This window comes from Neovison vison, chromosome 2 (genome assembly GCF_020171115.1).
Source record: "Neovison vison isolate M4711 chromosome 2, ASM_NN_V1, whole genome shotgun sequence".
In the NCBI taxonomy this organism is placed as follows: Eukaryota; Metazoa; Chordata; class Mammalia; order Carnivora; family Mustelidae; genus Neogale; species Neogale vison.
The window spans coordinates 35,221,929-35,240,409 of record NC_058092.1 but is presented as its reverse complement, the minus strand read 5'-3'; the positions used below and the strand labels follow the sequence as shown (position 1 = coordinate 35,240,409).

At 47.3% G+C, this 18,481-nt stretch overlaps 1 protein-coding gene across 5 annotated transcripts in view; it reads left to right on the top strand.

The window, feature by feature from the left end:
• EIF2B3 (eukaryotic translation initiation factor 2B subunit gamma) overlaps window positions 1–15,083 on the top strand; it is a 125,525-nt gene extending 110,442 nt beyond the window's left edge. For all 5 annotated transcript variants that reach the window (XM_044238093.1, XM_044238092.1, XM_044238094.1 and 2 more), the window contains 2 exons: window positions 159–262; window positions 14,906–15,083. In XM_044238093.1, the coding sequence (XP_044094028.1) occupies window positions 159–262; window positions 14,906–14,958 (157 nt within the window). In that variant the 3' untranslated portion in view covers window positions 14,959–15,083. The remainder of the gene's footprint in view (window positions 1–158; window positions 263–14,905) is intronic.
• Window positions 15,084–18,481: the final 3,398 nt, after the last annotated feature.

The window sequence follows — 18,481 nt, the reverse complement described above, 5'->3', positions numbered from 1 at the left end:
CATTCTGTCTCCCAGTGATAATTTGAGGCATGTAGCCATTAACTGGATGGAGCAGCTATTCCTAGCCTATGGAGGAGCCAGAACCCCCAACCCATAGCGGTGAGGATGCTGATGGGAGCCATGGGCATTCTGTAACCTGGCTGTTTATTGTGTTCCAGAAGCAACATCCAAGACAGCATTATCTGCAACAATGCTGTGATAGAGAAAGGAGCGGACATCAAGAACTGCCTAATTGGAAGTGGCCAGAGGATTGAAGCCAAAGGTAAACCAAATTACAATCACAGCTGCCATTTTTTTCCTAGCACGGTAGTACAGTTGGTGCTCAGCGCTGGTGACGATTAGGGGACAAGCACATGCATTCTCTGTGGGTGAGACCAATGAATTGATAAAGCCGTCTTTGGAGGAGAATTGACATCATTGTCAAACCTGTTAATTTTGACTTAGTTCCATTTTTAGGAATGTATCTTACAGATAAGCTCATAAATATATACAGCCTTATTATCAAAAATTTAAAAACATAACCAAAAAGATCTAATGGCCCAGATTAGCACTTTTACAGTGGCTCTTGGACCTATGTGAGAAGGGCCAGTAATCCAGCAAGTGTTGAAACCTGCTTTTGACCTGCTAGACTCCTTGAGCACCTTGTCTCACCTGCTGTTGACGAGAGGTAGTCTCGTAGGTTCCTGGCCTGGGGGAGGTTTAGCGGTTTCTTCAGAAACCATTCACTCAGAGCTCCTGTCTTGGAGGTGCAGTGTTAGCTCACTCTGCTCTGCCACTGGAGAAGAACTGTACAGGCATGCCTCGTTTTACTACGCTGCACAGATACCGCATTTCTTTTACAAATTGAGGGTTTGTTGCGACCTTGTGTTGAACAAGTCTCTGCGTACCATTTTTCCAACAATATTTGCTCACTTCATGTCTCTGTGTCACATTTTGGTAATTCTTGCAAAATATTTCAGACTTTTTCATTGTTATCATATTTGTTCTGGTGATCTGTGGTCAGTGATTTTTGATGTTACTATTTTAATGGGCAGGGGCTCCACAGACTGCATCTTCATTTATCTTTTTTTAAAGGTTTGTGGGTTTTTTTAAGATTTTATTTATTTATTTGACAGACAGAGATCACAAGTAGACAGAGAGGCAGGCAGAGAGAGAGGGGGAAGCAGGCTCCCTGCTGAGCAGAAAGCCCAATTCGGGGCTCGATCCCAGGACCCTGGGATCATGACCTGAGCCGAAGGCAGAGGCTTTAAACCACTGAGCCACCCAAGTGCCCCTTAATTTATCTTAATTGATAAACTTTGTGTGTGTTCTAGCTGCTCAACCAACCAGTCATTCCCATCTCTTTCCTATCCTCTGGTCTCCCTATTCCTTGAGAGGCAATATTGAAATTAGGCCAGTTGGGGCACCTGGGTGGCTCAGTCAGTTAAGCGTCTACCTTTGGCTCTGGTCATGATCCCAGATCCTGGGATCAAGGCCACATAGGGCTCCATTCTCAGTGGGGAGTCTGCTTATTCCTCTCCCTCTGCCCCTCCCACAGCTTGTGCACTCGCTCTCTCTCTCAAATAAATAAAATCTTTTAAAATTTATTTTAAAAATGAAATTAGGCCAATTAATAACCCTGCAATGGCCTCTAAGTGTTCAACTGAAAGGAAGAATTGCACATCTCTCACTTTTTTTTTTTTTAACGCCTTACTTTAAATCAAAAGCTAGAGGGGCGCCTGGGTGGCTCAGTGGGTTGAGCCGCTGCCTTCGGCTCAGGTCATGATCCCAGGATCCTGGGATCGAGGCCCGCATCGGGCTCTCTGCTCAGTGGGGAGCCTGCTTCCACCTCTCTCTCTCTGCCTGCCTCTCTGCCTACTTGTGATCTCTCTATGTCAAGTAAATAAATAAAATCTTTAAAAAAAAAAAATCAAAAGCTAGAAATGAGTAAACTTTTAAGTGAGGGAGACATGTTAAAAGCCGAGATAGGCTGAAAGCTGGGCCTTCTGCACCAAATAGACAAGTTGTGAATTCAAAGGAAAAGTTCTTGAAGGAAATTAAAAGTGCCACTGTAGTGAGCACACAAATGATAAGCAAAACAAACTTATTGCTGATATGGAGAAAGTTTTAGTGGTCGGAATAGAAGATCAAGCCTGCCACAATATTCCCTTAAACCAAAGCCTCACCAGAGCAAGGCCCTCACTCTCTTCAATTCTGCAAAGGTTGAGAGAGGGGAGGAAGCTGTAGAAGAAAAGTCAGAAGCTAGCAGAAGTGGGTTCCTGAGGTTGGAGGAAAGAGGCCCATATTCGTAACATAGAAGTACAAGGTCCCCCTCTTCCTCTGCCCCTTCCCCACAGACCTACCCCCTCCCCCACTTGCTTGTGTTCTCTCTCTCTCTCTAATAAAAGAAATATATTTCTTTTTTTTTTTTTTAATTTTATTTTATTTATTTATCAGAGAGAGAGAGGGGGAGAGAGCGAGCACAGGCAGACAGAATGGCAGGCAGGCAGAGGCAGAGGGAGAAGCAGGCTCCCTGCCGAGCAAGGAGCCCGATGTGGGACTCGATCCCAGAACGCTGGGATCATGACCTGAGCCGAAGGCAGCTGCTTAACCAACTGAGCCACCCAGGCGTCCCAAGAAATATATTTCTTAAGGCTGTAGCTGCCATAGTTATTCCTCTGATGGATCTGGGCAAAGTAAACTGAAAACCTTCTAGAGGGGCACCTGGGAGGCTCCGTCTATTTCAGCTGGTTTCAGCTCAGGTCATGATCTCAGGATTGGGAGACTGAGCCTGTGTAGGGCTCTGTGCTCAGTGGGGAGTCTGCTTGAGATCCTCTCTCTCCCCTTCCATGTGCCCCTTCCCCACATGCTCATGCTCTCTGCCTCTCTAAAATATAAAAAAAAGAAAGGAAGGAAGGAAGGAAGGAAGGACATTTGTGATCCACAGGAAGAGGTCAAAATACTATCATGAGCAGGACTTCGGAAGAAGGTGGTTCCAGCCCTCACAGGTGACTGTGACCGGCTGAGCACTTGAGCGGAGGAAGTGACCGCAGATGGGGTGGGAAGAGCAAGAGAACGAGAGTCAGAAGAGGCGCCTGAAGGAGCGGCTGAAGTGCGGCCTTCTCTTGAGAAAACCTGAACAGGTGAGGAGTTCCAGCTGATGGAGGAGCAAAGACAGTGGTTTCTGGAGATGGAACCTGCTCCCGGTGAAGATACCGTGAAGATCATGGAGATGACAGAAAAGGATTTAGGACATTCTGTAAACTCAGTTGCTGAAGCGGCTTTAGGGTTGGAGAGGACTGAGTCCCCATTTTGAAAGAAGTTCTGCTCTGGCTAAAATGCTATCAAACAGCATCACGTGCTACAGGGAAATCGTTTCCGAAAGGAAGAGCCAATCAGTGCAGCAGACTTCCTTGTTGTCTTTTTTTTTTTTTTTTTAAGATTTTATTTATTTATTTGTCAGAGAGAGAGGGAGAGAGAGAGCGCACAGACAGAGTGGCAGGCAGAGGCAGAGGGAGAAGCAGGCTCCCTGCCGAGCAAGGAGCCCGATGTGGGACTTGATCCCAGGACGCTGGGATTATGACCTGAGCCGAAGGCAGCTGCTTAACCAACTGAGCCACCCAGGCGTCCCCTTTGTTGTCTTATTTTAAGAAACCACCCCTGCGGCCCCAGCCTTCAGCGCCCACCACCCTGACTGGTCAGCAGCCATCAGCAGCGAGGCAAGACCCTCCACCAGTGAAAAGATTAGGACTCACTGAAAACTCAGATGATAGCCTTTTTTAGCAATAAATTATTTATATTCATTTATTTAGACAATAATGCTGTTGCACAATTCATGGACTACTGTATAGTGTAAACATAACTTTTATATGCACTGGGAAACCAAAAAATTCATTTAACTTGCTTTAGTGTAATATTCACTTTATTGCAGTGGAACCAAACATGCACCATCTCTGAGGTTTGTCTCTGTGTAGTGCATGAGAGACACACAAGTATCAGGGCTTCTCTGACAGGCTGAGAATCTGAATGGTTCCATACTTTGGGTGGGTGTTTTTATTTTTTTTTTTTTTTTAAGATTTTATTTATTTATTTATTTGACAGAGAGAGACACAGCAGAGAGGGATCACAAGCAGGGGGAGTGGTAGAGGGAGAAGCAGGCTTCCTGGCGAGTGGGGAGCCCGATGCAGGCTCAATCCCAGGATCCTGGGATCATGACCTGAGCTGAAGGCAGACGCTTACGACTGAACCACCCAGGCACCCTTGGCTAGGTGTTTTTAAACAGAAAATAGACAAAAAGCTCAAGATCAATAAGAATGGCTGTTCTTTTTGAGATTATTTCTACATCTAGAATATAGTAGAGTAAGAGAGCTGCTGAAGGAGTTAACTGATAGAAACCACATCATTTTCCTTCTCCCCAAGCAAACAGAGAACTTCTTCAGTTTTTTTCTCCTTTCCTTTTTATTTTTTTTATTTTTATTTTTTTTAAGATTTTATTTATTTATTTATCTACCTATCTACCTATCAGTCAATCAACCCAAGAGAGAACGAGCACAGGCAGGGGGAGAAGCAGGCTCCCCGCTGAGCAGGGAGCCCCACAAGACTCAATCCCAGGACCCTGGGATCATGCCAAAGGCAGCGGCTCAACCCACTGAGCCACTCAAGCGTCCCTTTCCTTCCCTTTTTTTAAAAGCTACATACCTCCCTTCAGAGTTTAGAATGAAACAGACCTGGATTCACGTCTCAGCTGCGCAGCTCACTGGTTAGATTTTTCCTCTCTAGACCTTAGATTTTCGAAACTAGAAAAATTGAGACAATAATAATGATCTTGGAGAACTGTTGTGAGAATTAAATATAATTAAATGTTGTGAGGCGCATGTGCAGCTCCGGGAGCACACAAGGGCCCCAGGGTGTCCTGTCCACACAGTCCCGCTGTGCCACTCCACGCCCTGTACATGCCCTCTCTGTCTGGAATCCCTCTTTTGAAGACTCTGCCCAAGTGTTTTCTTCTCTGCAGAACCTTCCCTGACTCTTCCCATGACTCCTTACAGCCAAACTAAGCATTCCTTCTTCCTCTGCACCCCAGAACTTTGTTAGCACCTTTATTAAAATACAGTCACAGGTTATGGGGGTTACCTATGACTGTGCCTTCTCTACTGACTGAGATCCTTAAGGCCAGGGATTGACCTAGTATACATCCCTAGCGCTCAGAACAGGTTTAGGGGCACCTGGGTGTCTCGGTTGTTAAGTGTCTGCCTTCAGCTCAAGTCATGATTCCGGGCTTATGGGATCGAGTCCCGCATTGGGCTCCCCATTCAGCAGGAAGCCTGCTTTTCCCACTCCCCCTGCTTGTGTTCCCTCTCTCTCTGTCAAATAAATAAATGAAATCTTAAAAAAAAAAAAAAAAACTGGTTTATAGTTTATAGTGGCGGGCGGAAATGAGTGAGGGAGGGAATGAGTAATGAATTTTGGATCCATAGAACCTACTTTCTGAAATTTCAGTGCAGAAACAGGGTTCCAAAAAAGCCGTATGTGAGATGGTTGCTATTACCATGAGATCTCTCCTGACTTTTTTTTTTTTTCTCCTGACTTTTTTTTTTTAACTTACGCTTTCACAAGAACCACATGTAATATTGGCAAATGAATTGGGGAGGTGTGGCCTTGGCCTGAAACCATCCTTCACCTTAATTTCTCTACCTGAGACTAGATGCAGTCTTCCTCTGCAATCCCTTTCTTCTCACATTTTAACCACTTTCTTCCTCTATGTGAGAAATGGTCATTTCTGAGAAGCCTTTCCCAAGTGTCACTAGTTTACCAGTAAGGTAAGCATTATAACGAAGCATCATAACAAACTCTGGCTGATTTAAGCCGATAAAAAAAATCCAAGCCCACAGTTCTACGATGGCTGCAGAATCAAGCTTAAAAACTGGGTTATAGCCGAGATGTATGCGCCAAACCATTGTGCCGAGGACCCCACTGCCATCCTCACTGCCCACCGGATACCCCGGCTTGCAGCTGCTTCCACCACCCAGCAAGCCCAAAGTGGGTTCTCTCTGGTTCCTGCTTCTTTGTATCACCAGTTCTCAGCCCAGAGTCTGGGGTGGCTGCATCTGGAGGTGAAGCCTGGTCAGACATCCATGCCTTTGTTACAAGGAAGGCTGGCATTTTTTTTAATTTATTATTTATTTGACAGAGATCACAAGTAGGCAGAAAGAGAGGAAGGGAAGCAGGCTGGCTGCAGAGCAGAGAGCCCGATGTGGGGCTGGATCCCAGGACCCTGGGATCATGACCTGAGCTGCAGGCAGAGGCTTTAACCCACTGAGCCACCCAGGTGCCCTAAGGCTGGCATTTTTAATGAGTGGCAGACACATTCCACCCAGTGCCTCACCAGAGAACTTTCAAGCAGGAGTGTTGCTCAACAGCAGCATTGCAGCCTTTGGTGTTTTCTTCGGTGATCGTACCCGAGTGCAAGGGCCGGCACACCAACTGAAACTCCCCGCACTGGCCACGTGGACAGCACTCCCCCTCCTGGAATGCCACTGGCTTCCAGTTGTTTGTAGCTTTGAAGATTTATTTCTTTTTAGAGAGCAAGAGAGTATGTGGACATCCGCGCGCGCAGGCGCGCGCGCACACACACACGAGAGGTAGGAGGGACAGTGGGAGAGGGACAAGCCAACTCACCATCCTGAGATCACAACCTAAGCCGATACCAAGAGTCAGATGCTTAACCAACTGTGCCACCCAGATGCCCCTATTGTTTATAACTTTAAAATGTTCTCAGGAGCACCTGGGTGGCTCAGTGGGTTAAAGCCCCTGCCTTCAGCTCAGGTCATGATCCCAGAGTGCTGGGATGGAGCCCTGCATCAGGCTCTCTGCTCAGCGGGGAGCCTGCTTCCTCCACTCTGTCTGCCTCTTTGCCTACTTGTGATCTCTATCTGTCAAATAAATAAATAAAATCTTTTTAAAAAAAATAATAAAATGTTCTCAAATATACTATCTTATTGGATTCTCATAAAAACCCTCTGAGGTAGGTAGGGATCCATTACTGACCCATCTGGTGAAGTCGAAACTGAGACTTTAAAAAGTTGAAATTTGGGGCGCCTGGGTGGCTCAGTGGGTTAAGCCGCTGCCTTCGGCTCAGGTCATGATCTCAGGTCCTGGGATCGAGTCCCGCATCGGGCTCTCTGCTCAGCAGGGAGCCTGCTTCCCTCTCTCTCTGCCTGCCTCTCCGTCTACTTGTGATTTCTCTCTGTCAAATAAATAAATAAAGTCTTTTTAAAAAATAAAATAAAAATAAAAAATAAAAAGTTGAAATTTGGGAGCACCTGGATGGCTCAGTGGGTTAAAGCCTCTGCTTTTGGCTCAGGTCATGATCCCAGAGTCCTAGGATCGAGCCCCACATCGGGCTTTCTGCTCAGCATGGAGTCTGCTTCCTCCTCTCTCTCTGCCTACTTGTGATCTCCGTATGTCAAATAAATAAATAAAATCTTAAAAAAAAAAAAAAAAGTTGAAGTTTACCCAAGGTACATAGCTAGGAAATGACAAAACTGAGTCTTCAGCCTGAATTACTGCAAGACAGCCTCCTAAAAGACCAGAGGAAGAAACCACTCCTGGCTTGGCCAGCAGAATTTGATCAGTGATAGACCTTTTCTCCATTTAGTCTATCTTCCCCAGACCAGTTGGGAAAATATATTTGGCCTCTATATCCCAGCTCGCTCTGATCATCAGGAACCCCACGTCTTGGTTGTCTCTCTCCTACTGAATATCCAGCTTACCCAGGCCTACCCTTGGGTTACAGAGAAACTTTTCTCTTGGGCACCTGGCGCCTGTTGGTAATTTCTTTAAAATAGGATTCAGGGGTACCTGAGTGGCTCAGTCAGTTGAGCATCTGCCTTCAGCTCAGATCATGAGCCTGGCAGGGTGCTGGGATTGAGTGCCGCACAGTGGGCAGCCTGCTTCTCCCTCTTCTACCCCCTGCTTTTGCTGCTCTCTTTCTCTCCATCAAATAGATAGATAGATAAACAAACAAACAAATAAAATGGGGTTCAGTTAGAGTGCCTAGCTGGCTTAGTCTATAAAACATACAACTCTTGATCTTGGGGTTGTGAGTTCAAGACCCATGCTGGGTCTAGAGCTTCCTTTAAAAAAATTAAAAAATAGGGGTGCCTGGGTGGCTCAGTGGGTTAAAGCCTCTGCTTTCAGCTCAGGTCATGATCCCAGGGTCCTGGGATCGAGCCCCACATCGGGCTCTCTGCCCCATGGGGAGCCTGCTTCCCCTTCTCTCTCTCTGCCTGCCTCTCTGCCTACTTGTGACCTTTGTCTGTCAAATAAATAAATAAAATCTTCTTAAAAAATTAAAAATTTTTTAAAGGTTAAAAAATTTTTAACGTTTAAAAAATTTTTAATTTTTTTAAAATTAAAAAATAAAACTCTTAATTTTAAAAAAGTTTTTTTTTTTTTTTTAAAAGAGGATTCAGAATACCCAGCCTTTTCTCTAACCCCATGGAAGGCCTTGGAAAGGGTCCCCAGAGTTTCAAAAGCAGCTGTTCAGCTGGTCTGTGGAGCTGCTTTCTTATCCTGTCCCCTCCTGTCACCTCATTGTAGTCCTTCTTTGTTCTCTTCTTTTTTTTTTTTAAGATTGTATTTATTTATTTGACAGACAGAGATCACAAGTAGGCAGAGAGGCAGGCAGAGAGAGAGGGAAGCAGGCTCCCCGCTGAGCAGAAAGCCTGATGCGGGGCTTCAGGTCCCCGAGATTGTGACCTGAACTGAATGCAGAAGCTTAACCTACTGAGCCACCCAGGCACCCCCCTTTATTCTCTACTTTTTGGCTTTGTGGCCCCAAACAATGTTTCTTCCACCTCCTTCCTACCTCTTTGTCTCTGTACATTGTCTCCTACTCAGCAGCAAGTAGAAGCATCCTCCAGTGCTTTCTCCTTTTAGTCCTCCTGGAGCCAGGAGCGCTTCCTTTTGTGGTTTTTAAGAGTTTAAACTCCACAGGCATATTTGAATGCATGAACTCCTTTTGCCACTGCCCTAGAGGATCCCTCCTTTCTTGTGTGCTGGGACCTGGAACCTCACAGCTTCTGCTGCTTCTCCTCCCCATTTCCAATAAAGTCACAGTGCTCCTTCCTTTTACTTTGCGAGGACTGTGTGCAGAATGCATACACGACAATGGAATGCCAGATATTGGGGCTTTGAGTCATGGCATCTCCCATCAGGGAGCACAATACTGGGCTAGCCAAACCCCTAGGATATCATAGGCTTTAGCATTTCATGGACTTCTGGCTCTAACACCATGTGTCCCTATTTTAGAAGGAGACCCTTTAATGGTCCTCCTAAAAGAGAGGTTGCCAGGGAAGTATCATCTGGACTGTAAACTGGAAAATCCCAACACTTCCTGTTCCCACTGTCACTTGTCTTTGCAGCTGAGCATTATGCAAACGGCAAATTCCCAGCCATTAGTGCAGCCCTTCAGAGCTGTACCATGGATGAGCCACGCAAGCACCAACACCTCAGATCCTCAGCAGCGAACAGCTCAGTAGATGGCCGAGTCCCCAGTCTTCCTCACCTGGAGAGATTTCAGGAAAAAATATTCATCCTCAGAAGCAGTGCCGTTCCCTCTCCAGATTTCAGTCATTTGCATACCAGAGAGTCACTCTGTCCATATGAGTCTTATACCCCCAAAATGTGATTCTTACAAGCCAGTGTGGCCCTCTATGCCCTCTTCTAACACCAGCAGCAGTATGAGCCATTTTCTAACAGAACTCTCTAGGTTTTCTCACCCGCCCCCCAGCATACTCAGTTAATGAGATTATCTCTGGCAAAAATCCTGGTGGTCAAGTTTGACCTCCGGCTCAAGCCAGTGGAAGAGCCACAGCTGGCAAAGTAAAAACCTGGAGACTCCGGTTGGAGACTTCATGTGAGTCTCTTCTCATGGTCAGTGAGATGACTTGGATCTCTTCCCTGTGACCCCAGTGATCAATCCTGTGGCCCTGAAAGTAGACGGGATGGGCATGAAGGTCAAGTCCTGGCTAGCCGGAATCCTTCCCAGCTTCCCAGCAGGGCATGCTTTTCATACGCAGCTTGTCATTCCCTTCGTCCCACTGGTTTCTCCTCAACTTACCAGCCTCTGTTTGTACTCTCAGGGAAGGATCCTTAGGATCTGTTTCCAGCCCAGAACTTTTTGAGTGTTCATTGGAACCTGCTTCCAACCCTGGCCAAGCAGAACTAGTACTGCTTGTTGCTGCCCTCGAGGATTCTGCACCGTACAGAATCCCCGGGAAAATCCATCCCCCAAACACCAGATATAGTCTGTCTTCCCTGAACCAAAAGAGCAAGTCTTCTCCCACCCCCAGGCCAAGAGCAGATGAGAGGGTAGGTGGGGGGAAGGGGGGTGGGAATGGGTAGGGCTGGCCAAAGAAGGCTTAAGTGTTTCTTTGGAACCTGGCAGAAAGAAAGCCTTGTCTGCCCCACCCAGACTCATTTGCCCTTCTGGTCTGGAGCACTGAGGGCCACAGAGAATGTTAATAAGAATTAAGACTGTCTGCAGTACAGTCCAGTATCTCTGGAAACGAGGGAGAGACTGGTGAAGGAAGAATAAATGTTGGGCTCTAGAAAGGAGATGAGGAGGCTGACTCATGGCTGTAGAGAGACAAAGGGTAACAAGGAACTTTGGGACAAACCCTGAGAGTCTAGCCAAAGTAGTATTTCCTTTACTCTTTCTAGATCATTCTTATCTCAAGGGTGGATCCTAATTGACAGGCACACTCCAGGACCATCCCCAGCCCTAGGGAATGTAGCGGCCTGAGCAGTATCTGGGCCTTCTTCCCATTCCTTTCACTGAAGAAAACAGATGGTTATGAAGCAGAAAAACGAGCAGCTCCGAGGGCGGGACTCCAGGCCAGCCCCAGCCCCGTTCTATAACTTATGTTTAATACTTATAAAAGCCCAGTGCTGGACACTTTCTGCCCATTCATCTCATAGAATCCCCACTTAACGAGGGAACTAAAGCCTAAAGACAGGAAAGAATCTGCTGAGAGTCCAGTTACAACTCTTTTTGGATGCCCAGGTGGCTCTGTTGGTTAAGTGTGTGCCTCTGGCTCAGGTCACGATCTCAGGGTCCTGGGGCGGAGTCCCACATCTCTCTCTGCCTGCCACTCCCTCTCCCCTGCTTATACTCTCACTTTGTCAAATAAATAAAATCTTTAAAAAAAAAAAAAAAAGAATTGGGGCGCCTGGGTGGCTCAGTGGGTTAAAGCCTCTGCCTTCGGCTCAGGTCATGATCTCAGGGTCCTGGCCTCGAGCCCCACATCGGGCTCTGCTCGGCAGGGAGCCTGCTTCCTCCTCTGTCTGCCTGCCTCTCTGCCTACTTGTGATCTCTGTCAAATAAATAAATAAAGTCTTCACAAAATTAAAAAAAAAAAAACACAACTCAAGTCGTTTTGACTCAGAAGGCCTTTCCTTTCCGGCATTGTCATCTTTTCTTCCCAGCTTTCCTATCCTTTTCTTCTCTGCGTTTGCCACTGTGCAACATGATGCTGTAATAGCAGACTTTATGAAAAGCCGAGACTTAGCTTTCTCTTCCTATGGGGAAAGTTAGAGAAGTGGGCCTGAGGGTGCTCTCCTCTAAGCACCCTTGCCCTAAAGCTCCAAAAGTGTCAATTATACTCCCAACGGAGGTTGGGCCTTCTCTTCTGTATATGCTTCGTTTCCTACCTCTGTCATGTACCTGTACTGTCACGTAACCCCCAAACACACACACATTCAACAAACTATTACTTCCTCCTATATTCTAGGCTAGAGGTGTAAAGATGAATAAGATTTGCCTCTTCCTGTCCATTTGCTCCCAGTACAGAAACAGGCAAGTAAAGAAATAATTACAGAAAAGTTTCTCAGGTGTGATGGCAGGAGATGGTCAGGGTTAATTAAGTACATAAAAGAGAAATCGGTCAGTTCTGGCCCAAGGAAGGAATTAATGCTAAATCTTGAACTTTGGGGCTATTTATCAAATACACAAAGGGAAGACCCTCAAGCAAAGGGGAACCATGTAAGCAAGCACTTGAAGGCAAAAAAAATCCATTGTGTTGGAAACTGCAGATCATTTGCAAAATCTAGAATATGGGGTACAAGGGAGATATAGCAAGAAACAAAGTGGAAAAGTTGGGTAGAATATAAGACATGTCTGAATTCTTTTTTTTTTTTAAGAACTGTGTTTTATTTTGTTTTTAAATTTTATTTATTTATTCGATAGGCAGAGATCATAAGTAGGCAGAGAGGCAGGGAGAGAGAGAGAGAGGTGGAAGAAGGCCCCCTGCTGAGCAGAGAGCCCAATGCCGGGCTCTATCCCAGGACCCTGAGATCATGACCTGAGCCGAAGGCAGAGGTTTTAACCCACTGAGCCACCCAGGCACCCCAGACATGTCTGAATTCTTAAGATCTCTAAAGCTGCAGTCAGAAACCCCCTTAGAAGTTCCAGCCTATGGAAAATAAGAACAAACCCAAACATATTTCTGTCAATCTCAGTCCCATCATCAGGGATCTTCATCATGCTGCACCAACCCCTTCGAAGACTGAAGGAGAGCGTCAAGAAAGCCAAAATTTCTGCCTTACCTATCAGGGTCACATTCAACCTCCCAAGTTATGACAAGAAACATTGGATCCCTAGAAGCCATGGGAAGCTTGCCCAGAAAGAACCGATTTTCAGCCAGCTGGTCAGCTTTTTCTGTCTGAGCCAATAGAGGGCAGGAAAACTCTCCTGTCTCCTGCTTGTGCCTCATACCTCTAGGCAAGAAGTAGATAACATGCCCCTGGTTCCCCCTACCCCTTCCAGACTGTTGGTTCACTGCCTCCATTCTCTAACTCTTGTTCCTTCCACCTTCCAACTAACTCTTACCTTCCACCCCATCACTGGTCATCTTCCAGGGTGCACCCTTAGATATATTGAAGGCTCATAGCCTTCCTCTTTGCTCCTTCTCTTCTAAATATCTTAGACTACTTACACTCAGCTTTACAATTCTCTGAGATTCTCTATACTCTAACCAACCCTCATTTCCTTTCAACTTTTGCTCTCCACTTGATAATCATACCCTATCCTCATCACTACCCAGGACCTCTGAAATCTTTCCTGTGCCAGTAGCTGTGCTGGACACTGGGGTAGGAACATAAATACACCAGCCCTACCCTTGAGAGTCTTACAGGGAAGTGTAGGAGAATGAAATAATGATGTAGAGACAGAGATATGTATCAGGTAGTGGTTTTTTTGTGTTTTTTTTTTTTTAAAGATTTTATTTATTTATTTGACAGACAGATCACAAGTGGGCAGAGAGGCAGGCAGAGAGAGAGAGGGGGAAGCAGGCTCCCCGCTGAGCAGAGAGCCCGATGCGGGACTCGACCCCAGGACTCTGGGATCATGACCCGAGCTGAAGGCAGAGGCTTTAACCCACTGAGCCACCCAGGTGCCCCTCAGGTAGTGTTTTCACAGAGCAGGAAATGGACAGTTTGGAAGGGAAGGTGCCACTAATAGTGGAGCTGCTGAATTAGGGCATTTAGGGCATTTAGGGCAAAAGTGTGATGGGATGAGGGCCAAGAAAGGCATTCTAGACAGAGGGAACAGCCTGTGCAAAGGTCTAGAGCTACAAAATAGTATGGCTGGTAGGTATACTTGCACAATGGTGGAATGTGAAGCTGTAGGGGCAGGCAAGGATCAGGTCAGGGAGGGCCATATTTTGGATTTTGCAAAACAATGGCCACTGCTTATCCAGCACTTCAGGATTCCTTAAGTCACTGAAATCTCACAACAGCTCTCTGCAGTAGGTAGTAGTATTTCCATGTGACCATCCTCCCTCTCCTTTTGATATCTCCATTTAACTGTTGAGTGCCACTGCTTCTCACCCTTTCCCCTTCATCCCCTATCATTTGGCCACACCACAGTATTTCATGCTCCCCTTCCTTGTATCTTTATACCTTCGCTCATGTTGTTCCAGCAACCTAGAATGCCTTCCCTTTGATTCACTGCCTGAAAAAACTATATTCATCCTTTAAGACCCATCCAGGGGAGCCTGGGTGGCTCAGTGGGTTAAAGCCTCTGCCTTTGGCTCAGGTCATGATCCCAGGGTCCTGGGATCGAGCCCCGCATTGGGCTCTCTGCTCCGCGGAGAGCCTGCTTCCTCCTTTCTCTCTCTGCCTGCCTCTCTGCCTACTTGTGATCTCTCTCTCTGTCAAATAGATAAATAAAATCTTAAAAAAAAAAAAAGACCCATCCAGTTTCCCTCCTGTGTGAGGTGTCCTGGAAGCTAGGTTTAGAAAGAATGAGTCCAGGGGCGCCTGGGTGGCTCAGTGGGTTAAGCTGCTGCTTTCGGCTCAGGTCATGATCTCAGGATCCTGGGATCGAGTCCCGCATCGGGCTCTCTGCTCAGCAGGGAGCCTGCTTCCTCCTCTCTCTCTGCCTACTTGTGATCTCTCTCTCTGTCAAATAAATAAATAAAATTTAAAAAAAAAAAAAAAAAAGAAAGAATGAGTCCACAGGCGCCTGGTGGCTCAGTTCGTTAAGCAGCTGCCTTCCACTCTGGTCATGATCCCCAGGGTCCTGGGATCAAGCCCTGTGCCAAGTTCCCTGCTCAGTGGAGAGCCTGCTTCACCCTCTTCCTGTGCCTTCCGCTCTGCCCATTTATGCTCTCTCTATCTCTCTGTCAAATAAATAAATAAAAATATTTTTTAAAAGAAAGAAAGAGTGAGTCTTTCCCTCCTGTGTTGGAAAATGCTGCCTCTCCTGTAATCCCTTTGGCAAGGTGTATTCCCAAGACCGTCTCAAGGGCAGAGCCACATAGGAGACAAATAAATGTTTACGAGCACAGAGTTAGAAATAATTTGGTTTGAAATGACACCTTTATTGCCAGTTCTCAAACAACTTTTTTCTTTTCTTTTGTAGCCAAACGAGTGAACGAGGTGATCGTGGGGAGTGACCAGCTCATGGAGATCTGAGTTCTGAGCAAGTCAGACTCCTTTCTCTTGGCCCTCAGAATTACAGATGTTGGCTGGCCCACCTATTTGACTGTGTATTTATTTCCCAATAAAGAAGGGCTCCCATGGGGCACCTGGCTGGCTCAGTCAGTAGAGCATGAGGCTCTTGATCTCAGGGTTGTGAGTCTGAGCCCCACATTGGGTGTAAAATTTGTTTAAATAAACTTTAAAAGGGGGGTGGGGGGGAGCACTCCCAAAGGTATGCCAGAGACTTGTGGAGTAGTCCCAGGCTCCACTGATGTGGTGGGCTCCAAAGATACACAGTGTGGGCTTGAGTCACATGGTAAAAACCGTCTAGAGCCAGTGTATAGAGCAGGATAAGACACAAGGGCCTGGCTCTTGCGTACAGGCATGGGCAGCAGGGTAAAGCTCTTCAGAGGACCGCTTTCTGACTGCCTGGCCAAGCCTAGTCCATAAAAGCATCTTCCACCTGAAAGGACCCAGAGGTGCTTCAATTCCTGCCCCTGATCAGGCTTTCTAGACCCACAGGCCTAGCTGCTGGCAGCTGCTGCCTACAGCTACCAGTTTGGGCAGCCTGGCCCCCAGTCCTTAGTCCAGGACTTACTACTGTGCTCCCCATACCTGCCACACGGATTCCCAGCCCCTGCCACCACCCCAGCCTCTCACCTCCCTCACCCGCCATTCACTCCCTACTTCCCAGTCACTAGTCGCTTTTCCAGGTCAGCTGCTGTCTTTTGGAGACTTAAAACATGCAGGAGGCTGCCTTGGCCTAGGCATCAAGCCTAATTCCACTGAACTTGGTGGAGGCAAGAGCAATAAGAGAAAGCCATGGGGCCCCTGGGTGGCTTAGTCGGTTAGGCGTCTGCCTTCAGCTCACGTCATGATCCCGGGATCCTGGAAGTGAGCCCTGCTGAGCAGGGAGCCTGCTTCCCCCTCTCCATCTGCCCGCTGCTCTGCCTGCCTATGCGTGTGCTCTTTCTCTCTGATAGGTAAATAAAATCTTTTAAAAAATAAATAAATAAAAATAAAAGAGAGCCGTGATCTATGAAGCCAGACAGACTCCTTCTCACCTCCCTTAATGAGGAGTGGAAGGTCTATTCAACCTGGTAAGTAAGAGCCAGGAGCCCATATCATGATTTGAAATTCTTTCTGACTCTTCTCCAGCTGCACTCCTTTATATCCTAATTATACTGCCTCTCCTGCTTGAGATAATTAAGAAGTGAGACTTCCATACTCACAGCCCTTCTGGAATCTTGTCCACCTTCCCTCTACCACCCCCACTCCTAAACACACGTACCCTCGGCTCTTGCCTGTCCCTGCACTACTTTACAACCTGCAGGTGTCTGGTGGAAGATAAAAGTGGTTCCTGGGGTGAAATTTCACCTCCTAGAATTATCAAAGTAAAGGTTTCCCTTGATGTGTTCACTGTGGGTGGCAGTAATTATAAAGAATGATTTGAAATACTGGTTTCCACGTTGCTTTAAAAATCCAAAGTCTCTAAAGTTCACTGGAGTAATCTTGCCTGAATCTTAGCGCTGCTCTCATTGAACTTGAGAGAGACTGGATGAGCATTCCTACCCTGGGGGATCTCCACCTCCACCAGCCTTCTTGGGAGCTCTCAAGCTCCACATTCCTACCACTGGTGGGGACAAGGTTCTCAAAGGTTTGCTCTCATCAGACAGGAGCTGAAATGGGCCAGCAGAAGTGCTTGAAAGAGACAGGACTTCGGAGAAGGAGGGAGTAAAGAGATGGGGCAGAGCCTGGGCGGGCAGGGGCGGGGGGGGGGGTCCCCCTTTGGCAATGCAGTGAAATCTGTGGATTCCAGACGACTCCAGGTGGAAGAAGACCTGCCCTCCCCAGTGTTGCTTGGCTTTGGCTGGTTCACTGCCTCACTTCTGTCCCTGTGTTTCCACATCTGCAAAATGGGAAAGTCGCACTGGATAACTTTTAAAGCCTCTTCCTATTCTCAAATTCTGTCCCTCTCTCAGCGCTTTCTGACCCTTGGGATCTGGGTGGCCCAAGAGGCCAGAAGACTACTCCTTGTCAACAGAAAGGAGATGGAGCTGGATAGGTTTGGAAGGAAGTAGGCAAGGAACCAGAAAGGATTGATTAAGCTGTTCCAGAACCTTCCTATACCCCTTCCTGATCTTTCCCACGGAGCCCTTGGAATCCCTGACAGTAAGGTAGAAGAAAGACGTCTCCTCTAACTTTCCTTGCACAAGCCCGTGAGCAGCCCTGCTCCAAGAAAAAGAGGGAGCTGGAGAAAAGAGGACAAGATAGGGGTTTCCCAGGGGAAGGCCTTGCTAAGTGTAAGTCCCAGCCCGGAACAGCCCCCGGCCCAGGACACTGCTGTGATTGTCTCCAGCAGCACCAGGGTTGACTGGGTGCCCAAGATAAAAGTGGTTCCTTCTCTTTGTTCTATTTGTTTGCCAGAAGGCAGGGACCATTTTTGTTTCCTTTTGGCAACAGCTACAGAGAGTGTGAATATACCTAAGATATAGTGAGCAACTGAATGTCCACTGGCTAGCCGCCTGTCCGTGGGAAAGAAGCCAGAAGAACCAGGCAGGAAAAGGAGTCCCCTGCCCCCCTTTCCCAGGGATGCTCCATGAGGGAACTGAAGGAGAGAAGGAAGGGGGCTTTCAGTACGGATCACGGAGGGCTCTGGGGAGGTGTTGAGCAACTACGCCTGGAGTTCGGGGAGCTCGCCAGGTCAGACAAAATTTGGTGTCTAGTACTCCAGGAACCCCTCCCCCACTAACACCTCACCCCCACCTGCCACCAGGAGCTCCGGAGCCAGTAGGGGGACTGACTGCCAAGGCTGCCCTCCAAGCGTTTTCCCAAGGCCAGAGGCCGAACTTCTTCCCAGTCCCTCACCACATTACTCTTCTTATCCCGCTCCCATCCACGGAGGTGGCGGGGAGGGGGATCGTGGGGAATTGTCTGTAGCTGGAGCCCCAGAAGCAATCTAGGGGCCTACAGAGTCCATTTTATAAGCTGTTTCTATTTCTAGAGAACAGCAGAGAGCATACTTTCCTTATCCACAGCCATCCCTACCCCTAAGGAAGTACAGAATCCAGGCCTTTGTATGCTGCTTTCTAAGTAGTTAAATGTGTCTGAGGAAGGGGAAGTGGGTGTGGGAAGGACCACCCAGACACAAGGTCTAGAAGGCTTCGCTCTGATGGAGCTCACAGGGAAAGAAAGGAGCTGGGCAGGAGAACACATTCTACTTGAAGCCAGGATGATTTGTCCTCGACCTGACCCATCTGCCACCACCCAGAAGGACTACATCAGGGGCTTTTCTGCTAGAGATAAATAGGGAGGTTCTGCTTTGATTCTCAGCTGCTCTTCTTACTCCACCTTCAAGGTAAAAGGCCATTTTCTGATCTCTGGTTGCTGCCTCTGACACTAGAAACTTGACAGGTGCTGCTATTGGCCTAAAGCTGCCCGTGGGGAAGTGGGTATATAGTCCCAGGCTTGGCCATTAAACATAATGGATAGCAGGGGGACTGGGGGTGTTGGTGGT